Here is a 13,282-nt window from a genome sequence, read left to right on the forward strand (position 1 = left end):
TTTACGTTATAGGTTGTGAACCTCTTCCTGACCATGACGTAAACGTACGTCAAGTTATAATAACAGGCACCTTAAACACCTTTTCTCGCTCTCCATCTTACTACAATGCAGTCGAGGATTTTCAGTACCTGAAACTTCTGGATCCCATTGATCTGTGAGAAGACCATATTATTGTCTTGAAGAGCTTTTGCAATAATGTCCAATACATCCTGCCACTAGAGAGAAATATATAATTGAGCAATGTATATTGACATGACAAGCATTACCGCTCACACAAGAGTATTACTGGGATAAGCAAAGAGGCAAACTGGAAAAAGTACATGATAAAAGGTCTGCAACAATGCCTACATATCCCAAACAAGATCCCTTTACATACTTTCCACAAATCAGGTCACTCTGATGACAAAATGAGAAGTGTACAAACATTTTATATTTGGAAAAAGACGGGTTTCTTTTCCTCAGCGGATGAATATACAGTTAGGCACAATTTTAAAGGGAAGGTGCCGCATTTTATTTTTTGTATTAAAAATGATTGTTTATATAAACAATTATTTTTAATACAAATTTACATTTTTTAACTTTAACATTTTTTTTATTATTATTTTTTTTTTTTCAGCCACTGGGCGCCGCCATTTTGCTTTGCAGGATTGTAAGTGTAGTTGCACAACACTTACACTCTGCAGCCCTGGGCATAGAGATCTGCGGTCGGCTCCCGACCCCATACCTATCATTGTCCTGCTGCCTGCTGTGATGTGGCCACGCCCCCTGGGCTGTCTCCACATCACAGCAGAGGCAGGAGATCGGCGCCATCTTCCTGGAGCTCACAGTGTGTCTGTGAGCTCCAGCTTCCCAGGATAATCACAGGAGCCCTGCAGTTATAGGAGGAGGAGACCAAGGACGGGAGGGAGAAAGGACTCAGCAGGGAGCCGTGAAGTATCAGTGGGGAGGGGGAGAGGTAATCTAATCCTCTCCTTTGTGGTGCTGACTCTGAGCAGTTATCTCCTCCCATGTGTGTTACTGCGCTGACTGTGTATCTAATCCTCTCCTGTGTGATACTGTCTGCTGAGCCGTGTATCTAATCCTATCCTGTGTGATACAGTCTGCTGAGCCATGCATCTAATCCTATCCTGTGTGTTACTGTGCTGAGCCGTGTATCTAATCCTCTCCTGTGTGATACTGTCTGCTGAGACATGCATCTAATCCTGTCCTGTGTGATACTAACGGAGCTGTATATCTAATCCTGTCCTGTGTGATACTTTGCTGAGCCGTGTATCTAATCCTATCCTGTGTGATACAGTCTGCTGAGCCATGCATCTAATCCTATCCTGTGTGTTAAGGCCCCGTCTCACATAGCGATTTACCAACGATCACGACCAGCGATACGACCTGGCCGTGATCGTTGGTAAGTCGCTGTGTGGTCGCTGGGGAGCTGTCACACAGACAGCTCTCTCCAGCGACCAACGATCAGGGGAACGACTTTGGCATCGTTGAAACTGTCTTCAACGATGCCGAAGTCCCCCTGCAGCACCCGGGTAACCAGGGTAAACATCGGGTTACTAAGGGCAGGGCCGCGCTTAGTAACCCGATGTTTACCCTGGTTACCAAAAAAAACAAACAGTACATACTCGCCTTTCGGTGTCCAGGTCCCTCGCCGTCTGCTTCCTGCTCTGACTGAGCCGCCGTACAGTGAGAGCAGAGCGCAGCGGTGACGTCAGCGGTGCTGCGCTCTGCTCTCAGTGTACGGCGGCTCAGTCAGAGCAGGAAGCAGACGGCGAGGGACCTGGACACCGAAAGGCGAGTATGTACTGTTTGTTTTTTTTGGTAACCAGGGTAAACATCGGGTTACTAAGCGCGGCCCTGCGCTTAGTAACCCGATGTTTACCCTGGTTACCAGTGAAGACATCGCTGGATCGGTGTCACACACACCGATTCAGCGATGTCAGCGGGGCCTCAACGACCAAAAAAAGGTCCAGGCCATTCCGACACGACCAGCGATCTCGCAGCAGGGGCCTGATCGCTGGTACGTGTCACACATAGCGAGATCGCTACTGAGGTCGCTGTTGCGTCACAAAACTAGTGACTCAGCAGCGATCTCGCTAGCGATCTCGCTATGTGAGACGGGGCCTTTACTGTGCTGAGCCGTGTATCTAATCCTCTCCTGTGTGATACTTTGCTGAGCTGTGTATCTAATCCTATCCTGTGTGATACAGTCTGCTGAGCCGTGTATCTAATCCTATCCTGTGTGATACAGTCTGCTGAGCCATGCATCTAATCCTATCCTGTGTGTTACTGTGCTGAGCCGTGTATCTAATCCTCTCCTGTGTGATACTGTCTGCTGAGCCATGCATCTAATCCTGTCCTGTGTGATACTAACTGAGCTGTATATCTAATCCTCTCCTGTGTGATACTTTGCTGAGCCGTGTATCTAATCCTATCCTGTGTGTCACTGTGCTGACTGTGTATCTAATCCTCTCCTGTGTGATACTTTGCTGAGCTGTGTATCTAATCCTCTCCTGTGTGATGCAGTCTGCTGAGCTGTGTATCTAATCCTGTCCTGTGTGATACTGTTTGCTGAGCCATGTATCTAATCCTACCCTGTGTGATACTGTGCTGAGACGTGTATCTAATCCTCTCCTGTGTGATACTGTCTGCTGAGCCATGCATCTAATCCTGTCCTGTGTGATACTAACTGAGCTGTATATCTAATCCTCTCCTGTGTGATACTTTGCTGAGCCGTGTATCTAATCCTATCCTGTGTGTCACTGTGCTGACTGTGTATCTAATCCTCTCCTGTGTGATACTTTGCTGAGCTGTGTATCTAATCCTCTCCTGTGTGATGCAGTCTGCTGAGCTGTGTATCTAATCCTGTCCTGTGTGATACTGTTTGCTGAGCCATGTATCTAATCCTACCCTGTGTGATACTGTGCTGAGACGTGTATCTAATCCTCTCCTGTGTGATGCTGTCTGCTGAGCCATGTATCTAATCCTACCCTGTGTGATACTGTGCTGAGATGTGTATCTAATCCTCTCCTGTGGGATACTGTGTGCTGAGCTGTGTATCTAATCCTATTCTGTGTGTTACTGTGCTGAGATGTGTATCTAATCCTCCCCTGTGTGATATTGACTGCTGAGCTGTGTATCTAATGCTATCCTTTGTGATACTGACGGCTGAGCCATGTATCTAATCCTATCCTGTATGATACTGACTGAGCTGTGTATCTAATACTGTCCTGTATGATACTGACTGCTGAGCTGTGTATCTAATCCTCTCCTATGCACACCTCTCCCCCGTTATGTGTGATCTATATGGCGGTATTATGTGAGATCTATATGGCGTCGTTATGTGAGAAGTATATGGAGGTATTATGCGAGAACAATGGTGGTATTATGTGAGATCTATATGGCGGTATTATGTGTGCTCTATATGGCGGTATTATGTGTGCTCTATATGGCGGTATTATGTGAGATCTATATATTGGTTTTATGTGAGAACATTATTGCGTTGTTATTTGTGATCTATATGATGGTATTATGTGAGAACTATAGGACAGTATTATGTGTGCTCTATATGGCGGTATTGTGTGCTCTATATGGTGGTATTATGAGTGATCTATATGGCGATATTATGTGTGATCTATATGGCGGTATTATGTGAGATCTATATGTCGGTATTATGTGAGAACACTGGCGTCGTTATTTGCAATCTATATGATGGTATTATGTGAGACCTATAGGACAGTATTATGTGTGCTCTATACGGCGGTATTGTGTGCTCTATATGGCGGTATTATGAGTGATCTATATGGCGATATTATGTGTGATCTATATGGCGATATTATGTGTGATCTATATGGCGGTATTATGTGAGAACACTATGGCGTCGTTATTTGCAATCTATATGATGGTATTATGTGAGAACTATAGGACAGTATTGTGTTTGATATATATGGCGGTATTATGTGAGAACACTATGGCAGTATTATCTTTAGAAAGCAGACCCATTCTAGGGTTGTTCTGGTTGAGCACCTGAACATGGGTCTCAGGTAATAGAAGGGGCAGCATGACCGCCAGTTAGGTGCAGTCAGGGGAGGGCTGGTGAGGCAGCTGAAAAGAGGGGTCTCATGTTTATTGTTACTATATGGCTACATTTCCTTCCCAGCGTCACCCCGTACTGCGCCTGTCGCCTCGCTTTCACACATCGCCAGGACAGGATCTGAGGAGGGGAATGGGGTCTGCATGCAAAGTCTGGATCAGAACAGGCCATCAATCCGCAGAAATGTTTCCTGAGTTTCTGTGGAGCAGACAAGCAGTCGGTCCATCCATGTGTATAAAAGACAGCGCTCTATGTACAATCCTTGGCTGCTCCGCGCACCAAACATGGTGCCCCCCATAGACCAGCACACTGCTCTCCTGAAATACTCTGTGCTGCCATCACCCTGCTCCCTCCACCATATATCTCCCAGAATCCTTGCTGCCTGCCATCCTCGGTGACTGTCTACTTGTCATTATAACTCTGCAGTCACCAATAAAATGGCTGCTCACTGGGTTCCTGAATATCCTCCTCTCTTATCCCTTAGCAAACACCCAGAAGGGGAGGAGAGGAGACATCACACACGTCAGCAGACTCCGCCCATAATTACTGCAGTGCTGTAATGTGAGCTAGTTGTACACTAGGTTTTTGTCAAATTTCATTAGCTGCTCCCCCTAGTGTTTAAAAGTGGAAATGCCAAACCTTTTAAAATTATTTTTCATATTTTACTAAATTATAAACAAATGATAATATTTTTTAAGAAAATTGAAACATTAATTCTTTACATTTTTTTCAATCGCTGGAAAAAAATTTTTTTTTGATGGCACCTTCCCTTTAAGCTGCCATTGGATGCTTTCTTTTACATAGCGGGTCACAAGTCCCCAATTTCCCTGCAAGTGGGTGGAATATTATGAGATGATATCAGCAGTTCCCAATCTGACAGTCTCCCCCTCCCAGTGCTCTGCAGCTCCTACATTTGGTGTGGCACTGGGAGAAGCCATCCAGGGGCTGTGCAGGACTAGTGTCTTCTCTCCCTATTGTCTCCGGCCCTGATTTTCTATAATTTGTCTGAAATGCCAGAACATTTTAGTGATAAATTTACCTGACTGCAATAGTGCAACTGAGCTCTGAATCCAGCTGCCCATCATTTGGGCAGAATTAATTAGTTCACAGGATCCCTTTAATATTTATTTTGCCCCAAAACAGCATATTAAAGAGAATCTGTGACAATGACACACCTATACACATAATGACATTTACCTGAAATGCTAATGGATTTATACTATGGTTAAGACAAACCCAGGAGCCCTGGAAAGGTGCCACATTAGGTGCAGAAAGCAATATACTGGTTCTATGTAGACACCGCAGGTAACATGACCTCTATAAGGGCTTCTGATGGGAAGTGAAGAGACCATGTGATCTGTCAGTGACCGGTCTTTGTAGCATGAATTCATACAAACACTTACTGTAGAGAAGACCAGCGATTTTGCACCTGGATCCAGAGATTGGATTTTCATAAGTGTTCTGACAACTGCCTCAACTTTTGTGGAATGACTCCCCTTTAAAGTAAATGCAAATCAGAGTTATAACAAGTTTCCATTCCTTTCCAAATAAAATAAAACCTCTCTGCAAACAAAGATTACAGACAATTTTAGTTTCATCACATCCTATGTGCTGTATACTGGTCATCTTCTTTGAGACGACTGTTCCTTGAGAAGATATTTTAGTGTATTTATAGGTTGCCACTTGTGTAATATATACAGTATATATATATATATATATATATATATATATATATATATATATATATATATATATATATATATAGCCATATACATAGATACACATGCGTGTGTTTGTACACACGTATGACACATAAAAATATATATGCACGCATCTACACATGTGGTAAAAATTGTTGGTACCCCTCGTTTAACCCCTTCATGACCTTGGGATTTTCCGATTTTCCGTTTTTTTCGCTCCCCTCTTTCCCAGAGCCATAACTTTATTTTTCCCGTCAATATAGCCATGTGAGGGCTTATTTATTGAGGGACGAGTGGCACTTTTGAACGACATCATTGGTTTTACCATGTCGTGTAACAGAAAATGGGAAAAAAATTTCAAGTGAGGTGAAATTGCAAAAAAAGTGCAATCCCATGCGTGATTTTTGCTGGCTTTTTTGCTAGGTTCACTAAATGCTAAAACTGACCTGACATTCTCCAGGCCATTATGATTTCATAGACACCAAACATGTCTAGGTTATTTTTTATCTAAGTGGTGAAAAAAAATTCCAAACTTTTCTAAAAAAAAAAAAAAAAAAAAAAAAAAAATTGCGCCATTTTCCGATACCCGTAGCGTCTCCATTTTTCGTGATCTGGGGTCGGGTGAGGGCTTATTTTTTACATGCCGATCTGACGTTGTTAATTATAACATTTCAGTGCAGATACGTTCTTTTAATCACCCGTTATTGCATTTTAATGCAATGTCGCGGCGACCAAAAAAAACGTAATTCGGGCGTTTCAAATTTTTTTCTCGCTACGTCATTTAGCGATAAGGTTAATTTTTTTTAATTGATAGATCGGGCGATTCTGAATGCGACGATACCAAATACAGGTCCTTCTCAAAAAATTAGCATATAGTGTTAAATTTCATTATTTACCATAATGTAATGATTACAATTAAACTTTCATATATTATAGATTCATTATCCACCAACTGAAATTTGTCAGGTCTTTTATTGTTTTAATACTGATGATTTTGGCATACAACTCCTGAAAACCCAAAAAACCTGTCTCAATAAATTAGCATATTTCACCCGTCCAATCAAATAAAAGTGTTTTTTAATAACAAACAAAAAAACCATCAAATAATAATGTTCAGTTATGCACTCAATACTTGGTCGGGAATCCTTTGGCAGAAATGACTGCTTCAATGCGGCGTGGCATGGAGGCAATCAGCCTGTGACACTGCTGAGATGTTATGGAGGCCCAGGATGCTTCAATAGCGGCCTTAAGCTCATCCAGAGTGTTGGGTCTTGCGTCTCTCAACTTTCTCTTCACAATATCCCACAGATTCTCTATGGGGTTCAGGTCAGGAGATTTGGCAGGCCAATTGAGCACAGTAATACCATGGTCAGTAAACCATTTACCAGTGGTTTTGGCACTGTGAGCAGGTGCCAGGTCGTGCTGAAAAATGAAATCTTCATCTCCATAAAGCATTTCAGCCGATGGAAGCATGAAGTGCTCCAAAATCTCCTGATAGCTAGCTGCATTGACCCTGCCCTTGATGAAACACAGTGGACCAACACCAGCAGCTGACATGGCACCCCACACCATCACTGACTGTGGGTACTTGACACTGGACTTCAGGCATTTTGGCATTTCCTTCTCCCCAGTCTTCCTCCAGACTCTGGCACCTTGATTTCCGAATGACATGCAAAATTTGCTTTCATCAGAAAAAAGTACTTGGGACCACTTAGCAACAGTCCAGTGCTGCTTCTCTGTAGCCCAGGTCAGGCGCTTCTGCCGCTGTTTATGGTTCAAAAGTGGCTTTACCTGGGGAATGCGGCACCTGTAGCCCATTTCATGCACACGCCTGTGCACGGTGGCTCTGGATGTTTCCACACCAGACTCAGTCCACTGCTTCCTCAGGTTCCCCAAGGTCTGGAATCGGTCCTTCTCCACAATCTTCCTCAGGGTCCGGTCACCTCTTCTCGTTGTACAGCGTTTTCTGCCACATTGTTTCCTTCCAACAGACTTACCATTGAGGTGCCTTGATACAGCACTCTGGGAACAGCCTATTTGTTGAGAAATTTCTTTCTGGGTCTTACCCTCTTGCTTGAGGGTGTCAATGATGGCCTTCTTGACATCTGTCAGGTCGCTAGTCTTACCCATGATGGGGGTTTTGAGTAATGAACCAGGCAGGGAGTTTTTAAAAGCCTCAGGTATCTTTTGCATGTGTTTAGAGTTAATTAGTTGATTCAGAAGATTAGGGTAATAGGTCGTTTAGAGAACCTTTTCTTGATATGCTAATTTATTGAGACAGGTTTTTTGGGTTTTCAGGAGTTGTATGCCAAAATCATCAGTATTAAAACAATAAAAGACCTGACAAATTTCAGTTGGTGGATAATGAATCTATAATATATGAAAGTTTAATTGTAATCATTACATTATGGTAAATAATGAAATTTAACACTATATGCTAATTTTTTGAGAAGGACCTGTATGTGTATATTTGATTTTATTTTTATTGTTTTATTTTGAATGGGGCGAAAGGGGGGTGATTTAAACGTTTATATTTCTTTTATTTATTTCATATTTTTTAAACATTTTTTCTTACTTTTGCCATGCTTCAATAGCCCCCCATGGGAGGCTAGAAGCTGGCATAGCCTGATCGGATCTGCTACATAGCAGCGATCATCAGATCGCTCCTATGTAGCTGAATTACAGGCTTGCTATGAACGCCGACCACAGGGTGGCACTCACAGCAAGCAGGCATCAGCAACCATAGAGGTCTCAAGGAGACCTCTGGTTACTATGCCGACGCATCGCTGACCCCCGATCATGTGACGGGGGTGGGTCGGCGATGCGCTCATTTCCGGACGGATGGCTGGAAGTGGTAGTTAAATGCGCTGTCAGCGTTTGAGAACGGCATTTAACTAGTTAATATCGGCGGGTGGATCGCGATTCCACTCGCCGCTATTGCGCGCACATGTCAGCTGTTCAAAACAGCTGACATGTCGAGGCTTTGATGTGGGCTCAAAGCCGGAGCCCACATCAAAGAGGGGGATTTGACCTCGGACGTACTATCCCGTCCGAGGTCAGAAAGGGGTTAATGACAGAAAAACCCACAATGGTCACAGAAATAACTTGAATCTGACAAAGTAATAATAAATAAAAAATCTATAAAAATGAACAAATGAAAGTCAGACATTGCTTTTCAACTATGCTTCCACAGAATTTAAAATAAAATAAGACTCATGAAATAGGCCTGGACAGAAATGATGGCACCCTTAACTTAATATTTTGTTGCACAACCTTTTGAGGCAAACACTGCAATCAAACGATTCCTGTAACTGTCAATGAGACTTCTGCACCTCACGACAGGTATTTTGGCCCCCACCTCGAGAGCAAACTACTCCAGTTGTCTCGTGTTTGAAGGTTGCCTTTTCCAGATGACATGTTTCAGCTCTTTCCAAACATGCTCAATAGGATTTAGGTCAGGGCTCATAGAAGGCCACTTCAGAATAGTCCAATGCTTTCCTCTTAGCCATTCTTTGGTGTTTTTAGCTGTGTGTTTTGGGTCATTATCCTGTTGCAAGACCCATGACCTGCGACTGAGACCAAGCTTTTTAACACTGGGCAGCACATTTCTCTCTAGAATCCCTTGATAGTCTTGAGATGTCATTGTACCCTGCATAGATTCTAGACACCGTGTGCCAGATGCAGCAAAGCAGACCCAGAACATAACAGAGCCTCCTCCGTGTTTCACAGTAGGGACATTGTTCTTTTCTTGATATGCTTCATTATTCCGTCTGTGAACATAGATAGAGCTGATGTGCTTTGCCAGAAAGTCCCACTTTTGTCTCTTCTGTCCACTTTGTGACTTGTCAACAATAGTTTGGCAAATTCCAGTCTGGCTTTTTTTATGACTTTTTTTTTTCAACAATGGTGTCCTCCTTGGTCGTCTCCCATGGAGTCCACTTTGGCTCATACAACGACAGATGTGCGATCTGACACTGATGTCCCTTGAGCTTGAAGTTCACCTTTTATCTATTTAGAACATTTTCTGGGCTCTTTTGTTACCATTCGTATTGTCCGTCTCTTTGATTTGTCATCAATTTTCCTCCTACGGCCACGTCCAGGGAGGTTGGCTACAGTCCCATGGATCTTAAATTTCTGAATAATATGTGCAACTGTAGTCACAGGAACATCAAGCTGCTTGGAGATGGTCTTATAACTTTTACCTTTAAAGGGAACCTGTCACCCCCAAAATCGATGGTGAGGTAAGCTCACCATCATCAGGGGCTTATCTACAGCATTCTGTAATGCTGTAGATAAGCCACCGATGTTACCTGAAAGAGGAGAAAAACAGGTTATATTATACTCACCCAGGGGCGGTCCCGCTGCGGTCCGGTCAAATGGGTGTCTCAGGTCCACTCCGGCGCCTCCTATCTTCATGCCATGACGTCCTCTTCTGGTCTTCACGCCGCGGCTCCGGCGCAGGCATACTTTGTCTGCCCTGTTGAGGGCAGAGCAAAGTACTGCAGTGCGCAGGCGCTGGGCCTCTCTGACCTTTCCGGCGCCTGCGCACTGCTGTACTTTGCTCTGCCCTCAGAAGGGCAGACAAAATACGCCTGCACCGGAGCCGCGGCGTGAAGACCAGAAGAGGACGTCATGGAATGAAGATGGGAGGCGTGTACCGGACCTGAGTCACCCTTCGGAGCGGGACCGCCCCTGGGTGAGTATAATCTAACCTCTTTTTCTCATCTTTCAGGTTACATCGGCGGCTTATCTACAGCATTACAGAATGCTGTAGATAAGCCCCTGATGACGGTGAGCTTACCTCACCATCGATTTTGGGGGTGACAGGTTTCGTTTAACATGTTTGTCTAAAATTTTCTTTCTAATCTCCTGAGACAACTTTCTTTCACTTCTGGTCCATGTTGAGTGTGATACCCACCATGTCACCAAACAGCACAGTGAGTATCTGTAGCCCTATATACAGGCCCACTCACTGATTCCAAGACTGTAGACACCTGTGATGCTAGTTAGTGGACACACCTTGATTTAACATGTCCCTTTTGTCACATTATTTTCAGGGGTACCATCATTTCTGTCCAGGCCTATTTCATGAGTTTTATTTTTTTTTTATTCTGTGGAAGCATGGTTGAAAAGCAATGTCTGACTTTCATTTGTTCATTTTCATAGATTTTTTTATTTATCATTACTTTTGTCAGATTCAAGTTATTTCTGTGAGCATTGTGAGTTTTTCTGTCATTAAACGAGGAGTACCAACAATTTTGACCACGTGTCTATACAAAGCTGTTTACATAAACATACACAGGATATAAAGCTACTGATCTGCTTCCCGGCGCCATTTCATCTTGACTGAAATGAGAGGATAATAGAATAGATGAATAATTACATATAATACATGTCTGAAAATCATCAGATGTAGTAATCTAGTTCCATCAACGCAACACATTTCACCAGGTATGTTGTGAAGATGCACAATTGTGGGCCAGGGTCTGTTTAGAGGGAGATCAAACCCCTTTCTTTACAATTTATTACTATCTAGTGAATGTAAGTATTTTCTCTTTTTATTCAATACACCTGATGTAATGCTAAAGCTAGGTTCACATTTGCGGTTGAGTCCACAGCGTATCGTCCGCAACTGCAATGCATGCAAAAACGCACGCAAACGCATGATAACACGTTTTTTATCCCCATCAGCTTACGCATAACAGCAAAAAAAGTAGCGTTTGCGCTTTTTATGCGCATGTGTTTGATATTTCCAGGAGGTTGTGTCTCGATGGGCGTGTCTAAATCAGTTCCTGGATATGTGCAGTCCAAAGTACGCAAGCGCCTCGAACGCATGCGTTCCCATAAACAGTAATGCGTTTTTTTAACGCACTCATCCGCATGCCCGCGCATATTTGACGGAAATTTGCCACCTCAAAAATTGCAACATGGTGCGTCAGCCGCGCCCTGCCGCACACCGCGAAAAAATGCATGCGTAAGCAAATGGGGACGAACGCATGCACCTGCGTCTACAATGTTAGAGATAGGAAATCAAGACACATGTGGATGTATGTGTCAGAAACGCTGTGGACACAACCGCAAATGTGAAACCAGCCTTAGTGTTTTTTCTTAATAAAACACATTTTTTACATAATACCGTACTTCTGTTTAATCTGCACTTATCAGATCCATTTGCCTTTTTTTCTTGACGGAGATCTCCTTTTATCTGGTTTGTTTCACTTCACTCAGCTCTGCTGGAACTCCCCATGGTGGATATTTACACAGTACGCCAGGTAGGTTGCACCCACTTTAACCCACTATAGTGTAATTGGAGCTGTAGCTAGAGCACATCTTTTCAGGGTGAGAAAATGTTCTACTATTGGTTTTATAGTTGTAATTTACTACGCTCAGAAAGCGCTCTTCTCTCCTCTCTCAACCACGGAAAATCCACCATTGGTTTTCTCTGTTTACTCAACCCATTCATACTCTTAGTAGGTCCAATTTCTGATAGATATGCCCCCCCAAAAATCAAACTTCTCATTAGGTTGTGGTACCATCCAGAGCACACCCAGGCTTTACAGGCAAGGTTAGCTCACACATTGCCCAATAATTGGGAACTGATCTTACCACAGGACCCAGGTCACTTAATAATATATTATGTCATTCTATCTATTATTATATTCTCCTTATCACTAAACTACTACGTCCATCCCGCCGTCACTAACTCAGAGCTTATCCCCATCTATAATAGGGATAGTAGTAATCGCGGTGGCTCAGTGGTTAGCAGTGCAGCACAGACGTCCTGAGTTCGAACCCACCAAGGACAACATCTGTACGGAGTTTGTATGTTCTTCCTGTGTTTGCGTGGGTTTCTTTTAGGCACTCTGCTTATGATTTTAGGATTTTAGTACCAGTTTTAGAAGTCCATCAGCATCACAAACACCTGACTACATACACACTTTTATCCATTGTTATGCTGTGGAATGACCCATCATGTTGGTGCAGTTATTGTCTATTATCCATCATTTCTTATTAGTAATGTCATACAGTGTTGTTTAGATATACTCTTGTGCCTTGTCATTTCTCACCACCCCTACACTCTGACCCTGGTGCAGGTCGGCTCACTGGTTTAGTGCCAGTCTCCTTATTATATATTTGTATCAATCACTCTGTGGTTTGATTAGTTGAAAATGAAATGCATTATTTTTGCACAATAACAATAAAAAACGTGAAGTACTACAAGTCTCCAGATTGCTGGTAGTGCCTACAGTGTCTGTGAGCTTCTCCTCCATCCTATGGTCATTTAATCCATATTCCACCAGGCACAAAATGTCTTAAAGGGGTTTTCCAATATCGGAAAACCTCTCTCCTCTTGCTGAAGCATGTTTTTAAAAAACAAACTGCAATCTATTCATCTTGCTGGGGTCCAGTGCTGTGTCTCTGCCATCCTCGGGGTCTGTTATTGTCAGCTATACTGAACCATGTCAACAACACTGCAGCCGATCAGCGC

At 43.2% G+C, this 13,282-nt stretch overlaps 1 protein-coding gene across 1 annotated transcript in view; it reads right to left on the reverse strand.

Moving 5' to 3' along the window:
• SHPRH (SNF2 histone linker PHD RING helicase) overlaps positions 1-13,282 on the reverse strand; it is a 181,584-nt gene that overhangs the window by 12,732 nt on the left and 155,570 nt on the right. The window contains exons 26-27 of the mRNA XM_077283067.1: positions 5,497-5,589; positions 129-215 (exon numbers count right to left, since the gene is read on the reverse strand). Coding sequence (XP_077139182.1) covers positions 129-215; positions 5,497-5,589 — 180 coding nt within the window. The remainder of the gene's footprint in view (positions 1-128; positions 216-5,496; positions 5,590-13,282) is intronic.

This window comes from Ranitomeya variabilis, chromosome 2, assembly GCF_051348905.1.
Source record: "Ranitomeya variabilis isolate aRanVar5 chromosome 2, aRanVar5.hap1, whole genome shotgun sequence".
In the NCBI taxonomy this organism is placed as follows: Eukaryota; Metazoa; Chordata; class Amphibia; order Anura; family Dendrobatidae; genus Ranitomeya; species Ranitomeya variabilis.